Source organism: Siphateles boraxobius, unplaced genomic scaffold (genome assembly GCF_051911475.1).
Source record: "Siphateles boraxobius isolate OS27281-9 unplaced genomic scaffold, OSU_SipBor_1 7, whole genome shotgun sequence".
In the NCBI taxonomy this organism is placed as follows: domain Eukaryota; kingdom Metazoa; phylum Chordata; class Actinopteri; order Cypriniformes; family Leuciscidae; genus Siphateles; species Siphateles boraxobius.
The window spans coordinates 36,644,063-36,657,071 of record NW_027509197.1 but is presented as its reverse complement, the minus strand read 5'-3'; the positions used below and the strand labels follow the sequence as shown (position 1 = coordinate 36,657,071).

Below are 13,009 nucleotides of genomic sequence, written 5' to 3'. Positions count from 1 at the left end.
TTATTTAGATCAGTGGCTTTTACCAGCTTTACAGCATACCAGTTTAGCAACTTTGTAAATTTTGTTGTTGTATTTTCTTTTAGGTAACTTTTGGCACTCACCCCCTGCACCATTGATGCATCAGTGGCTAGTCTGGTAGTCAGAGCACCAGGACTGTTAAAGGGGTTGTCGAACCAGCCAACCTCTTGCTTTAACATTGCCTGAAAGCCGACCTTCCTCAGCCGACGGGTCAACAGCTCTCCTGATTTAGCAAATGAGTAGCCCTGCAATTACATATCACAGTATCAGTGATCTGCTGTTATATAATAATATACAGATAATAATCGTGGGAAAGGATAAAATGTAGATATGCAAACTTCACTAAAGAAATGTGGAAATACCTGTAAGAACTGTGAGAAGAAGCTCAGGACTCCTATGATGACAAACAAAATACAAATCCCATTTATCTGCCTCCTCTGTTCATCCAGGTCTTGAATGGAGAACGTCTGAAAAACATAAATGATACTGTTAAACATTCCTGTGTTTAATAAATGATTATACTTCTTAAAAGGATGTGTAATATCTGCACCACTAGCATCTTTAAACGTAATTCCAAAAATACACTTCTCCTATTTATTAATTATTTAAGCGAGGAATATTGTGACATCTATGACCCAGAAGAAGACTCCAGACTTCAAAGGAGGCGTTTCAGGGACTTTAGAAACAGTGCGCACTACTGATATAGAGATTAACTTTTGGAGTGACTTTGTGCTTTTCAACTTTGCAGAGCTTTTTCATGCTCAAACACTAACATTACCGACTAAAGAAAGATGAAAACATAAAAAAGCATAATAGGTCCTCTTTAATGGTCGAAAAGTCATTTCTTCGTCAAAAGAATGTTATGCATTTTTGGGAGTGTTTTCGGTGAAATCAGCTTGCTTATGTTTTTCTCTTTTTATTAATCTTGCGTAAGAGAAAATATTTTATCATTGATAAAAATGATACAAGTCAAATTTAAAATCTGTACAATTTATGCTAGATTTTTACATTTTCTGCAGAAAATGTTCTGTAGGTAACATGAGTTGTCTTTGCTTGTGGAAAACTCTTCTTTCGAAAATTGCAGAAAATGTTAGTGGTGTTTGCTATGATGTTAGGCTTTAGATGTCATTAGACCTAGGATGTCGTTCTTAGTGCTTCCTAAGTTATTGCTTACCAGGTCAAATCAAAAGAGCTCATCACCAGGTTTCTAGAAATAGCTTGGATCCTTTTTTACAAATGTACTCTACCATTCAAAAGTTTGGGATCGGAACGATTTTTTAAATGTTTTGAAAGAAGTCACTTATGCTCACCAAGGCTGCATTTATTTGAACAACAATACAATAATATCGTAAAAAATGTTAAAATTTAAAACAATAGTTTTCTATTTGAATACATTTTTAAATGTAACGTATTCCTGAATTTTCAGCACTCACCCCAAGGATTTCACTGAATAAAAGAGCGTAGACGGGGTTGACCGATCCATTGATGGCAGCACCTAAAGATCCCAGCAGCATATACGGCCACTCAGGACGGTTATACTCCAGGATTCGTGCCACAGGAGCCGGTTCAATGACCTCTTCAGCATCACCTTTGCCTTTCTGCAAGACAAGATAGAGAACTTTAGATAAATATAGAAAGACAGGGTGTTATTAAATGGGCGATACTATATTCAACTATATTCAGTTCCAGACCTTGTTGTTTGCTTGAGTTTCCTCCATTTCGAAAAGGTCTGAGTGGAATTCAAATTTTCCAGAAATGGCATCTGGAATTTTGTTTGACATCTGAGAATGAGATCGCTGTCTCAAAGACCGCCTATAGGAAAGGCATTTTAATAAAATAAAAGAACATTTTGGACACTCTCCTCAAGATAATATTAAACGTGAGGCGTTCACGTACCTTAAGCTGCTCTGATAGCTTCCTCTGCTGAAGCTTCTTACTCTCTCAAGTCCATCCTCCTCTGGACTGGTGATCTCAGCAGCTGTGTGGTTCAATATTGTGTTAGTGTTTAAAGAAACAGATCATTCAAAAATTTAAATACTATCATTCACCTTCATATCTCACTTGTTTTCCATGGCCTATAATTAAGGTTGGTTGGTTTTACTATTTTCCATTGAGTCTGATGCTGTTTTTGCCACTCCTGGTTCTTTCCATTATATATTTGATGTATCTGATAATACCTTGCCACCTCTGATTCACTATTTTTTGGGTCTGATGCTGTTCTCCATTTTTTATCTGAGTATGAGACTGCCATCTCTGTTTTACTATTTTATATTTGAGTCTGATACTGTTTTGCTACTCCTGTTTTAAGGCTGCTCTTAGCTTTGCTGCACTTAGTGTTGTGTTATGCAGGTATTATTTTCTTTGAATTCTGCTCTTCTGTAAAGCACTTTGGTCAGCCAGTGGCTGTTGTAAAATGTACAATATAAATAAAATGAACTTGAACTATCTTCATGCAGATATTTCCCTTTATAATTCCCAAAAAGAACAACACACCAATATGCTATTGTCACGATAAGCCACGCACTCCCTGGGTGATTACGGACTCCATTTCCCATCATGCATCTCCCTGGGCTGATTACACCATACACCTGCACTGCGCTGATTACACACACACCTGCACCTCATGTTCAAACAATCATTTAAGCCACACTCACACAACCCTCTGGGCTGAGTCTTGTTTTGCTTCTGCAAACATTTCCAAGCGTTTTTCCCTGTGTTTACCTGCCTGTTGTGACCTTGTCTGTTCCTGATCTTCTGCCTGGTTCCTGTATCCTGTTTGTTTTCTGCCTGCCCTGATATCCAGCCTGTTTATTGACCACGATTTTGCCTGATCTTCTCTACTGTGTTTGCTGGTGTATGTCCCTTGCCTGTTGACTACTCTATTTAATAAAGACAAGCTGCACTTGGATCTTAATGACTCCTTTGCTTCGTAAAAGAAGACTTAGCCACACCAAGATCCAGCAGCGATGCCAACCATGGATACAGCAGTACAAATCCTGCGTCTCTGTCAGGGGAATCGGCCGATTGAGAAGTGTGTCGAAGAGTTTATTGAACTGGCACATCTCACCTCAATGAACACAGATTGCCTTATAATCTTTTTTCGGGGAGGACTATCTGAACCGCTCAGTTCATTCATGCCCTTGAATGATCTTCACTGGACTTTAGAGCACTATATTGACCTGGCCTTTTTGTTGAGCGGCTCGTCGTTGACTGTGGGCGTGGTAGAGGAAGAGCTCCGTGAGCCCACAGTATCCCCTCCTGCCGAGCCAGAGCTTCACGTCAGTCCTGCCGAGCCTGCGCTCCACGTCAGCCCTGCCGAGCTTGCTCTTCACATCAGTTCTGCCGAGCCTGCACTTCACGTCAGTTCTGCCGAGCCTGAGCTTCATTTCGGTCCTGCCGAGCTTGCTCTTCACGTCAGTCCTGCCAAGCCTTAGCTACTTCACGTCAGTCCTGCCGAGCTTACACATCACGTCATGGTCACCGAACCAGAGATTGCACACGTCGTGCCTGCCGCACAAGAGACTGTACACGTCGTGCCTGCCGCACAAGAGACTGTACACGTCGTGCCTGCCGCACAAGAGACTGTACACGTCGTGCCTGCCGCACAAGAGACTGTACACGTCGTGCCTGCCGCACAAGAGACTGTACACGTCGTGCCTGCCGCACAAGAGACTGTACACGTCGTGCCTGCCGCACAAGAGACTGTACACGTCGTGCCTGCCGCACAAGAGACCGTTCATGTCGTGCCTGCCACACAAAAGACTGTTCACGTCGTGCCTATCGCACAAGAGGCTGTTCACGTCTCCCGAGCCAGATGCTGTTCACGTCACGTCTGCCAAGCCATAGACTTTTTATGTCACGTTTATCGAGCCAGAGTCACCAGACAAGATGGCTGCCGCCGAGCCAGTGTCTCCGGACAAGATGAGGGCCGCCGAGCCAGTGTACCCGGACAAGATGGCCATCCCGGTGTCTATTCCCGAACCGGTGTCTGTTCCTGAACCAGTGTCTGTTCCCTTTGTTCCTCAGCCGATGTCTGTTCCCAAGCCGGTGTCTATTCCCGAACCGGTGTCTGTTCCTGAACCGGTGTCTGTTCCCTTTGTTCCTCAGCCGATGTCTGTTCCCAAGCCGGTGTCTATTCCCGAACCGGTGTCTGTTCCTGAACCGGTATCTGTTCCCTTTGTCCCTGAGCCGGTGTCTGTCCCTGAACCGCTGTCTCTCCTTGAACCGGTGTCTGTCCTTGAACCGGTGTCTGATCCGTTTGCTCCTGAGCCAGGGTCTGTTCAGGACCATAACCCCAAAGCAGCCCCCAAGAAATTTTTTGGGGGGGGCAGTAGGTCCCCTGATGGGACCATGGAGGCCGCGCCACCATTCTAGCTCTGTCATGATTAGCCACGCACTCCCTGGGTGATTACGGACTCCATTTCCCATCATGCATCTCCCTGGACTGATTACACCATACACCTCATGTTCAAACACTCATTTAAGCCACACTCACACAACCCTCTGGGCCAAGTCTTGTTTTGCTGCTGCAAACATTTCCAAGCGTTTTTCCATGCGTTTACCTGCCTGTTATGCCCTTGTCTGTTCCTGATCTTCTGCCTGGTTCCTGTATCCTGTTTGTTTGCTGCCTGCCCTGATATCCAGCCTCTTTATTGACCACGATTTTGCCTGATCTTCTCTGCTGTATTTGCTGGTGTATGACCCTTGCCTGGTGACTACTCTGTTTAATAAAGACAAGCTGCACTTGGATCTGAATGACTCCTATGCTTCGTAACAGCTATATTACCTATTGTATTTCTTTAGAGTAATGTACTGTAAAAATATATTGTACATACAAAGTTGTGAACTTAAATAGAACATTAAAAAGAATAAAAATAGCATTTTCAAAATAACAAAATCATCCCTTACTGGGAATCTGGTATCAATAATAAAAATTAAAGTTGCTGCAACCAGGAGTTTGGGAACATAATCATGTGAGACACTTCTGGTAGGCCATTATATCAAATTACTTTGATGACAGGCAAAGATTAGCAAAGGACATTTGAGATGCTGTGCAATGAGATTGGTCTGCTGATTAGTCCAGTTATCCAATCACATCTTCTGTTGAGGCAAAAATCACAGTGTTTTCACAATTTATTTTGTAAATGTGCTTCCATCATAGTTTATGCATGTGCCCATGTTTAAATTCAATTAACCGTTATCCCAAAATTCGCATAAAAATACACGGAAGGATATGATGCATGAAATTCATTGATTAAATGTTTCTGTTTCACAGAAAAATACCAACTTGCAGGTTTGCAATGACGTGAATGATTGCATTTTTTTGGTGAGTAATTACTTTGAATATGCAAACAATCTGAATTCCTGGATAAGTTTCCCAAAACTCCCTGTACTCACTTTTCTCTGGTTTATCAGTATTTGTATCCTTTCCTTGACTCTGGAGTGTGACTAGGGTGAAGTACACTCCCTTTCTGTCCAGTAACTGGCTGTGCGTGCCTCTCTCTATGGCACGTCCATGCTCAAAGCCCACGATCACATCGGCGTTGCGGATTGTGGACAGACTGTGTGAGATGCTGATAGTTGTTCTTCCCTGTCGAGCCTAAAAAAATTTATTGAATGAGTGTGTGCAACAACAAATACATGGAAATATATATGGGTGTGGTTGCTATGTTGTTATGGGTGGCTGCTAGGGTGTTGCTTAGTGCTTAAGGTGTTCTAATTGGTTGCTGGGTTCTTGAGGTATTCTAAGTGGTTGCTAGGGTGGTGCTGCTTGCTTGTTAAAGTGTTCTGAGTGGTTACCAGGGTGGTGCTTAGTGCTTAAGGTGTTCTAATTGGTTGCTGGGGTGTTGCTGGGTGCTTACAGTGTTCTAAGTGGTTGCTAAGGTGTTGCTGGGTGCTTGTAAAAGTGTTCTAAATGGTTGCCAGGGTGTTGCTTAGTGCTTCAGGTATTCTAAGTGGTGCTAGGGTGTTTTGCTGGGCGTTTATGGTGTTCTAAGTGATTTGCTGGGTGGTTGCTAGGGAGTTGCTGGGCGTTTGTTAAGGTGTTATCAGTGGTTGCTATGGTGTTGCTGGACACTTAAGCAGTTCTAAGTGATTTGCTGGGTTTGTTGCCAGGGAGTTGCTGGGGCTTCATAATGTGTTTTAAATAGTGGTTAGACTTTTGCTTATGATGGTCAGCAACAGAAAATCCATTAATCCACTCAGTTAGAAGAGATATACTTTAGCAAGTCAGGGCAGGATGAGTTTGGTGGATGTAGCTTTAAAATTTGGTCTCAGTTTAAGGATGTTATAAAACTCACCTTGTCCAAGGCCTCCTGTACGGTAGCCTCACTCTCATTATCCAGCGCTGATGTGGCCATGTCTAACAGGAGGATTCTGGGATTCCTGACCAGCGCTCGAGCAATGGCGATTCTCTGTTTTTGCCCTCCACTCATTTGTCCACCACCCTCGCCGACCAGTGTTTCAAATTTCTGCACAAAACGACAGAGTGCCATAAAACTTATTTAGTTTGATTATGCAAAGCTAATATATAAAAATATATTTTAATTCAGTTAAAAAGAGCGATAAAACTCCATTTTGAAATGCCATTTATTGTCATCATGCACTTCCTGTTACTTATGTATTTTATCAGTAAGGTAATGCATGTACTAATCTTGTATAGTAATTGGCACCTGAGGAAGATCCATGATGAAGTTGTAAGCATTGGCCTGTTTGGCGGCCTCTATAATCTCTTCCATTGTGACTTCACATCGGCCATATCGGATGTTCTCAGTGATCGTAGTGGCAAACAGAACAGGCTCTTGTTCCACTATTCCAATAAGGGAGCGCAACCACTGGATATTCAGACTTCTGATGTCCTGACCATCCAGGGTGACCTAAAAATGACAACAATAAATGCTGATACAAAACCACATTTTCAACACTAGATTTTAGATTTACTGCATTTAACTGGCATTTATACAATCTTTTAACAACTAAGATTAAATACAATCTTTTAACAACGAAGATTAAATAAGATATTTTATAATTCATTATATTTATTCATTGGAAATAATTGATGAGCTGCAAAATTATTTGAGTTTGAACTAGTGTTTTTATTGTTAAAATAAAACTAAAACTATTAAAAAATGACAGTAATTGCAGTAAGCTGAAATAAAATAAAATATAAATATTAGATGAAAAATTACTAAAACGAAAATACAAATAATAATAATAATATAACTGACAAAAATCACATAACAAACTGACTAAAACTCAAAACGAAAATTAGTAATTAGTATAATAATATAAAAATAATACCAAAATAACACTGATTTGAACTACATTACCATTCCTTCTTTTGGATCGTAGAACCTCTGGATGAGTTGGATCGCTGTGCTCTTTCCTGATCCACTGGGTCCAACAAATGCAGTTGTCTCACCAGATTTGACCACAACATTCAAATCATATAATATCTGAACAGAAGACAAGGTCAGTCAATACTGGATAGAATTTCACTGTTTAATGCAAATAATATGGTAGGATAAATGCTAAAAACATAACCCACTTTTACTTCAGGACGGGAGGGATAGTTGAAGTGAACGCTATGGAATTCAATGTCACCTTTAACTTTGTCTAACGTATGACCTTCTTCTGAGAAGCAATCGATTTCTGGTTCCTGTACGGGAACAGGATGTGACAGGGATTAATCTTTCCCTGAAGCTGAAAGAATTAAATTCATTGATTTTTGTGAGAAGAACTGTGAGTGTGTGTTATTCTCACCCTGTCAATAGTGTCAAATATAATCTTGGCTGCAGCCCGACCAGAGGCAAACGCCTCAAGACAAGGAGAAGCCTGGCCCAGATTCATGGCACCCATAAGAACACCAAAGAAGACCTGTGGAGAGTAAAAACATTGATCCCCGGTTTCACAGACAAGGCTTAAGCTAGTCCTAGACTACAATGCATGCTTGAGCTGTTTTAAATGATCGAAACTTGCAATCTAAAAATATGTCAGTGCCATTGTTTTATCTCAAGATGCACACCAGTAATGTTTTATTTATATGTTATAAATGTTTTATAAACACCAGTGGTGTTTTATTACACCAGGAATGTATATAAAGGCTACTTAAATGTCCTAATCCTGTCTGTGAAACCAGGCCCTAATCATTAAATTATTAATTTACTGAATGTATAAAATTCTGTATCATTCTTTTCTTTTTTTTATTTCTTTTTAATACATTATTCTTTTGTTATTTTTTACCTTTATTTATGATTATTTTAAATATTTTGAATCACCATATGAATAAACTTACCTTGCCTAAATAAACTGGAAAAATGTCAGAACAATAATCAATGTTCTATAAAAATAAAACTGGTCAAAAATAAAAATTAAAAAATAAGGCAACACTTTATTTTACAATGTCCTTGTTACACGTTAAATGTTACTGTAGCAATAACAGTAAATTATGCATAGTTGTGAGTAACTAACCCTAAACCAACCCCTAACTCAATCGTAAGTACATGTAGTTAATTATTATTATTATTATTATTATTATTATATAGTACTTAAATGCATAATTACACTGTAACACAGACACCTTAAAATAAGGTGTAACCAAAAATAAATATTTTGCGGGCCTGAAAATGCAAACTTTTGAAAACGATGCCAATATTGTCCGTCTAAACCACAAATCAAAAATCTGGGAAAATGGTGACGTCATACACATAACATGTTCAGTCTATAGGTGTGTAGTGTTTCTTTACAAAGTGACATCGCCATCTACTGGCCTGGCAGCAAAATACAGCGTTTCTAGTCGTTTTCGCGGATCCGTGTGAACGGGGATCATTTTGACAACGTTGTCATCTTTACGCAAAAAATTAAAACCTTTCCGTTTTTAGAACACTGTTGTTATGTAAAGTTTTGTATTACCTCATGTGTTCTGTTTCTGTTTCCTTGTTCCTCTCATTATTTGTTTCTATAGTTACCAATTTCATCACCTGTTTCTAGTTGAGTTGCGAATTATCTTGTGTATATTTAAGCCATGCGTTTTGTTCATTTCATTGGCCAGTATTGAGTGTAAACCAAAGCTGTTAACGTTTACCCTATCTTATCGATTATCTTCTTTGTTTTGTTTATTAATAGTTTAATTGGCTGATATTAAGATCCACCTCTCCCTGCTTCTCCATCATCTTCGTCTGCCTTGCCAAACAAATGCCTTTCGATACGACAGTTCATAATGACCTCGTTTGTCAAGTTCCACATAAGACAAAAATAGTCCACATGACGTGTGCACTATATTCTTCTGAAGTCATATAATAGCCTTGTCCGTGGTAAAGACCAAAATTTGAGTTGTAAAGATTCTTCAGAATTTCTCCTTTTGTGTTCACACGTGTAAGTCATACCTGAACGAGGCCTCCGGGTGTGAGCTCCTTGGTTTCAATGACCAGTTTTGAGCCGTACCAAAAAGCCAGAGCGTAACACAGGAATATGATGCACCAGAGGTAGCCCTGAAACACACCGATGATCGCTCCCTTCTTAATACCCCACACCTGGGCCTCGATGAGGTTCTTGTCATATCTGTGGGAAAAAAAGTCACTTTACAATGGCGATTTTTTTTTTAATGAAAAGCACCCAGAAAAGTGTCGTCTTTATCATTCATAATCAATTGTATACAAATTGACTAAACAATTAATCTTAGATTGATGAGCTATATTATTAAATGCTTTTTCTGTCTTTTTTTGCACAAGTTGAAAGAAATTAACTGGTAACACTTTATACAAAGGTCTCATTAGTTATTAACATTAACATATTATTAGTTCATGTTAACTCATTAATGGAATTTTCCGGCTTTCTGTGTTTTCAGTTTCTATTACACATCTTCTGAAAGAGTACAGAATCTCCGATTCAAAACACAAATGAAAAAAAGCAGAAAAAAGCGATATCATATGCAAGCAGATGCATATGTAAAATAATTCTCGTGTTACGCAGCACGTTTGAGCTTCCACAAGAACCAATGTGGTTCATTATTTTATGTCAACCAGGTTCGGTTGAGCTTCGGTTTATGTTCGCTGATCAATGTTTATATGTGAATAAAAGCCTAAATCAAATCTGTTCAATATATAAAACGATCGATTCTCTTCATAAAAGAGTGCAATGTTTTCTGATTAAATATCCGGTTTCATTTTGAGTATGCAGAAGTGAAGAGGGTTGCACTGACAGAGAGAGGGCATGCTGTACCTCTCTGCCTCTTTGTGCTCTCCTCCAAAGGCAGCCACCGTTCTGATGGAGGAAAGGACTTCATCGGCCACCGCTCCGGCTTTAGCATAGGCCTTCAATTCACGACCCGTCAGCCTTGCCACAGCCTTCACATCGATAAAACACATTTACACTGAACAAAATTATAAACGCAACACTTTTGTTTTTGCCCCCATTTTTCATGAGCTGAACTCAAAGACTTTTTCCATGTACACATAAGGTAATCTCTCAAATATTGTTCACAAATCGGTCTAAATCTGTGTTAGCGAGCACTTCTCCTTTGTCGAGATATGCGGATTTGCTGCTCAAGAAACATTTCTTCTTATCATCATTGTTAAAACAGTTTTTGCTGCTTTATTTTTTGGGGAAACTGAAACTGAACAAAATTAATACTTTTATCCAGCAAGGATGCATTAAATTGAGCAGAAGTCACAGTAAAGACATTTATGTTACAAAAGATATCAAATAAATGCTGTTCTTTTGAACTTTCTATTTATCAAAGAATCCTGAGAAAAAAATTATGCTTTCCACAAAAAAATTAAGCAGCACAGCTGTTTTCAACATTGATAATAATAATACAAAATGATGAATAATATATTACCATGTGACACTGAAGACTGGAGTAATGAGTAACTTGGCATCACATGAATAAATTACCTTTTTAAATATATTACAATAGGAAACAGTTATTTTAAATTGTATAACATTTCACAATATTACTGTTTTTACTGTATTTTTCATCAATGTAATAATAATAATAACAACCTTTGTTTTCTATAGCACCTTTAAATGTACATCTCAAAGCGCTGTACAAAAACAATTAATGCAAGTAAATGCAGCCTTTGTGAGCATAAGAGACTGTTCTCAAAAGCACCAACTTTTTAACCAATAGCATACATTTGGCAGACGCATTTATCCAAAGCGACTTATATTGCATTGAAGGTATACCGTACATTGAATTCTTTAAGTGGTTCATCTCCTTCGTATTAAACTATCTGTGGTGATACCAACCATTGCCATGAGTCCTGCAGCCAGTCCTATGAGAGGACTCACTGCTATAACCACCAGCGTCAGCTTCCATCCGCCAATGAATCCCACCATGAAACCAAATATGAATGTTGAGATCCTCTCAATGAAGATGGACACCTGGTCTGCTATAGCGTTGTTGATTTTGTTAATGTCACTACATGAAAAAAGAAGTCAAAAAGATGGTAAATGAAGCAACTTCCTAAATTGTTTTAAAAATCGGTTTATCATCCATAGAAACCTCTGATCACTCTTCAAAATGCACGTTTTGAGGTTTTGACATTTAACACCATGACAGATTCATGAACATAACTAACAATAGTGTAAGATAGCACAGAAAGACTTGAATATTACTCAGATATTCTTGTGTTCAGCTCCCCGACGGAGTTGCAGTCGAACCAGCCGATCTCCATGCGCATTATCTTCCTGAAGTACATTTTTCGGATGCGTTGGATCTGTCTGGCGGCAGCAGAAACCCAGAGAGCGATCTGAAACCAGAGTGCATACCCATGAATACTGTCCATTCACAAACTTTCTTATTGAGGTTCTCCTGCAGACCTGCAGCACTACTGAGATGAATGGATGTGTATTAGGACCCTGATTGCATCTCTAATACTAGATAGACATTAATATTGGATCAGCTCTTTGAACCGTATTCATCTAGTACAGTAAAAAGGTTTTCTTGTACCTGAAAGTAACTCAGGATAAGGACTCCAGCCCCAATTCCAACATAGTAAAATGCAAACTTGGTCATTTCAGCCTCAATATCCACACTGTAGAAAGAGAGCATTTACAATATACTGTAATTCTGTATAATGCAATTATGTATAATTTGATTATGTATTACATCTGTGCATTCGACAAATGCATATGCAAAGTGACACATTTTACAATGCTTGTACTATCCTGTATGTATGCATGTACTGTATATACAGTATATAGCCTCTCCAAAAAATTATACCATGTACCTTTAACAGCCAACTAATACTCTAATGAAAGCTAGTTGACATGTAGTTGCAAAGTTACTTATAGTTAGTTGAATGTCCAGAGTGGACTACATCCTTGGCTCTTGCACAGAACAATACATTTTCCTCAAGTAGGTTCTAGTAGAAAGTTTGTCGTGAGGAAAGAATCCTTCGTATGACTCAAACGGTGTCCTGAACATCCTCACTCACCCACAGTGTGTATTGGTGTTGTCCGGCCGCTCGACCACAGACCCATTCAGCCAGGTAATGGTGTTATTTATGCAGGTTTTGTTGGGGTCGGTCAATTCTTGAACCTCAAGCTCATACTCCACAAAGGTGTTGGTCATCATGCCATACACCAGCAGCATGAGAGGGGACGCAGCGCCATGAACCAGTGAGCACACGCTTCCCACCGCCATCATCAGGCCTTCCTTCCATGTGGCAAAGCGGAACTGTGCAGAAGTCACAAACAGTGATGTGTGAGAAAAATCAAGAATAAGATCAATCTGAACCGCAGAATCATATATCGAGAAACTTACCAGCTGAAAGAATCCAACGGTCAGAGCTTTCTCTTTTGTTTTGTCGCTGCCCTTCCTTCAAACACAGAAAGAATTCAGATACTTTTTTGTACCTGAAAACTGATTTTCAGGCACAACCTTTATGAGGGCATTAACTATACAAATGCACACAGTTTTTTTTTTAAATATATATTTCAATTTAATCAATTAATTAATGAATCAATATCAAGTATCTGTACAAATGAT

General features: G+C 39.3%; 1 protein-coding gene across 2 annotated transcripts in view; it reads right to left on the bottom strand.

The window, feature by feature from the left end:
• abcb11a (ATP-binding cassette, sub-family B (MDR/TAP), member 11a) overlaps nt 1-13,009 on the bottom strand; it is a 28,123-nt gene that overhangs the window by 6,598 nt on the left and 8,516 nt on the right. For both annotated transcript variants that reach the window (XM_077216932.1, XM_077216933.1), the window contains 18 exons: nt 12,785-12,839; nt 12,456-12,697; nt 11,969-12,053; nt 11,635-11,768; nt 11,266-11,437; nt 10,237-10,361; nt 9,402-9,576; nt 7,780-7,893; nt 7,565-7,675; nt 7,347-7,472; nt 6,690-6,893; nt 6,318-6,488; nt 5,416-5,617; nt 1,915-1,996; nt 1,710-1,830; nt 1,452-1,616; nt 381-485; nt 102-263 (listed from right to left, as the gene is read on the bottom strand). In XM_077216932.1, coding sequence (XP_077073047.1) covers nt 102-263; nt 381-485; nt 1,452-1,616; nt 1,710-1,830; nt 1,915-1,996; nt 5,416-5,617; nt 6,318-6,488; nt 6,690-6,893; nt 7,347-7,472; nt 7,565-7,675; nt 7,780-7,893; nt 9,402-9,576; nt 10,237-10,361; nt 11,266-11,437; nt 11,635-11,768; nt 11,969-12,053; nt 12,456-12,697; nt 12,785-12,839 — 2,551 coding nt within the window. The remainder of the gene's footprint in view (nt 1-101; nt 264-380; nt 486-1,451; nt 1,617-1,709; nt 1,831-1,914; nt 1,997-5,415; nt 5,618-6,317; nt 6,489-6,689; nt 6,894-7,346; nt 7,473-7,564; nt 7,676-7,779; nt 7,894-9,401; nt 9,577-10,236; nt 10,362-11,265; nt 11,438-11,634; nt 11,769-11,968; nt 12,054-12,455; nt 12,698-12,784; nt 12,840-13,009) is intronic.